This window comes from Empidonax traillii, unplaced genomic scaffold, assembly GCF_003031625.1.
Source record: "Empidonax traillii isolate 1590-97213 ecotype Southwest subspecies unplaced genomic scaffold, ASM303162v1 scaffold42:size1813164, whole genome shotgun sequence".
NCBI lineage: Eukaryota > Metazoa > Chordata > Aves > Passeriformes > Tyrannidae > Empidonax > Empidonax traillii.
In genome coordinates this window covers 1161958-1164646 of record NW_020955235.1, presented here as the reverse complement: position 1 = coordinate 1164646, position 2689 = coordinate 1161958, and the positions used below count along the sequence as shown (strand labels likewise).

At 55.8% G+C, this 2689-nt stretch overlaps 1 protein-coding gene across 1 annotated transcript; it reads left to right on the top strand.

The window, feature by feature from the left end:
* Positions 1–743: 743 nt before the first annotated feature.
* Positions 744–1760, top strand: LOC114054922 (E3 ubiquitin-protein ligase Topors-like). The gene has a single exon (XM_027878511.1). The coding sequence runs from the start codon at positions 744–746 to the stop codon at positions 1758–1760; it is 1017 nt and encodes a 338-aa protein (XP_027734312.1).
* The last annotated feature ends 929 nt before the right edge of the window (positions 1761–2689 follow it).

The following is a 2689-nucleotide window of genomic DNA, read 5'->3' as shown; positions in this document are numbered from 1 at the left end:
GGCTGGTCTGAAAGGTCAGGATGTGTTTGCCTCTCCCAGTGGTGTAGACAAGCAGCATTGTGAATAGAGAAGCTGGGCTGTCATCGCACAAGATTTTAGTGGGCTGACCCAGGTGGCCAGTTTACAAAGAACCTTTCCCTGTCACACAAATGTAAAACTAACAGCTCCTGCTCTTCTAAAAGAAAAGTGCTTGGACTAATGACCCCAAATGATTATAAAAGCCAGAGGCATGAAGGCATGGTGGAAGAGCATGGCCCATGCAGGCCATTTTTCCCCCTGATGCCATGTTCCTGAGGGGGCAAAAGGCCTATTGTGACATCCCCAGGTTCAGGAGGTGTGTTGTCAAGGGTGTTGGCATGGAGCAGTGGGCTGCAACACTAGTGTTCTCTGGAGTGTGACCTCACATCCCTGACTGCCCCTGTCTGGGTAGCGGTAGAGCCTGGCTCAGACTCGCTCGCGCCTGGGTTCCTGTCAGGTGTGCCTGGCAGGACTGGAAGCCTGTGAGGTTGTTGGAGTTTGGAAGCTTTTCGGTGTTCACTCCTGAGCTATTGCCCATTTGCCCGGCCCTGCCTAGTTCAGGTAGCCAGGTACTGTAAGGAGTGCTTGCAGTAGCACAGGCAGGCAGTGCGGGAAACTTCCGCTGCCTCACCGGGACAGCAAGGGAGCATCCTGCAGTGTGTCACGGCAGCAAGAGGGAACAGCTCCTGTACTCAGCTCTCCCCAGCCTGTGGTAACAAGCCAACATGGCCGAGGAGACAGATTGGAGCTGTCCCATCTGCCGTGACATTGAAGGAGAGATCGCTTCTGTAATGCCCTGTCTCCACCTGTTCTGCCTGGGCTGCATTGTGCGCTGGGCAAAGAAGAAGCCCTCGTGCCCCCTTTGCAGGCAGACTATCCACACTATCCTCTACTCTATGCGGTCAGAGGAAGACTTTTTAGAAATAGTTCTTCAACGCCCCCCAGATCCAGTGGCTGCTGCCCATGAGGATGAGGAGGCGGCCACGGAGGAGGAGGAGGAGGAGGAGCAAGTGCCTACTTACGTAGCTGGCTTCCCTTCGGACCTCTGGGCAAGATTTTTCCAAGAGTCCTCAGAAATCCTTGAGCCTCTGCTGCCCTGGCTGAACGAAGAGGTGTCAGTGTTGTTCAGTACCCACTGGTGGGAGGAGGCTCTGGCAGAGAGCACCATCATAGCAAATCTGTGCCGCTATGGCCTGAATGAGGAGGTCTTGGTGCGGGAGCTGCAGCCCTTGCTGGAAGAGCACACTGAGACTTTTGTGCGCCAGCTCATTGATGTTGCCGCTGAGAGGTGCAGTGATCAGATCCTGCGGCACATGGGCCTCCTGGACTCCCCCAGTGATGAGGAGCAGGAGGACAGCCCCCCAGGCAGCCCTGGAGCCTCTGCCTCTCGCGAGAGGACTCCCAGCCCCAGCCTGGCCTTCTCCTGTAGCCCAGCAGTTTCCAGTGCGGAGGAGGACACCAGCACGTTGGAAGACACTCTCCGTGGAAGTCCTGGACACTCTCCATCTCCACCTGTCCCTGCAGAGCAGGAGCAGTCCCAGGACGAGGCAGCAGCAGTAGCAGGTCCCTCTGGCCAGGTCTGCACCTCTGCTCCTGGCCAGGACAGGGACTGCTTGCCTGGGGGGTCCCGGCACCCCCGGAAGAGGAGGGCCTCTGGCCCTCAGGACCCTCCCCAGCCCTGCAAGAGGCCATCCCGCCATCAGCAGAAGCCCCCAACCCCTGCTTCAAAAAAAAAGAAATAAAATTTTGTTTCTCTGACTCAGTCTCTAGCTGTCGCTTTCTCTCCCTTCTCCTGGTGTCTTTTCCCTTTCCCCTCATGCCCCACCACAGGTGGCAATCACCTGCTTTTGGGCATGGCCGTGGGTCTCTGGAACCCTGGGGCTACATCCATGGCATCTCCTGCAGGAAATCCTGCTGCAGCTGCACACCCATAGCAGTAGATGCTGAGGGCAGAGTGGGCAGGAGGGTTTACCAGGACAATGCCCTCAGCCTGCAGCCAGTTCCTTCTGCTCTGCTCTGGTTTCTTGACATCATCCAGGGCAACGTCCCTCCTTGGAAGGCTGTCAAGGAGGCACAGAAAATGGGCAGGGGCATCCGAGCCAGAGGCAAGTCTTGGGGTAATAGGATTCAGCAGATGAGAAGGGAAGAAGATGGAGGCTGAATAGGGCTGTGCTGGATGCGAAGATCCAGAAAATCTGGAGCTGCCTAAGGCTCTCAGTCCTTCTCTGCTGGATAGCAGTGGCAAGACCAAGAGGATTCCTTTGGGAAGAGCAGTGCAGAGCTTTCTGTTCTCATCCCCTGCAGACACAGGGGTCAGCTGCTACAAGCAATGGGATGAAGAGATGTTGCCAGGGTTCCCAGTGCTTTGGATCCCCCACTGGTGTCCCACCAGACACAGGAAGGAATCATCTCCAAGGATGCTCAGTTAAGTGCCTGATCCAAGGAGATAAATGATTGGCTGTTTTTTTTAACCTTTTCCTCACAGCAAAGGAGCCAGGACCCTTTAGAGATCCTTAGAAGATCCTGCCCTTCAGAATGACAACAGCCCGGGTACAGGGAGAGGAGGCCAGGTGATAGTTCTGGTGCTGTTCTTAGCACTGAAAGGGGTCAGTGCAGGGAAAGAGCAGAGAAAAGGTATGGTCCAACACAGTCATCCCCTGTCTCTCACCAG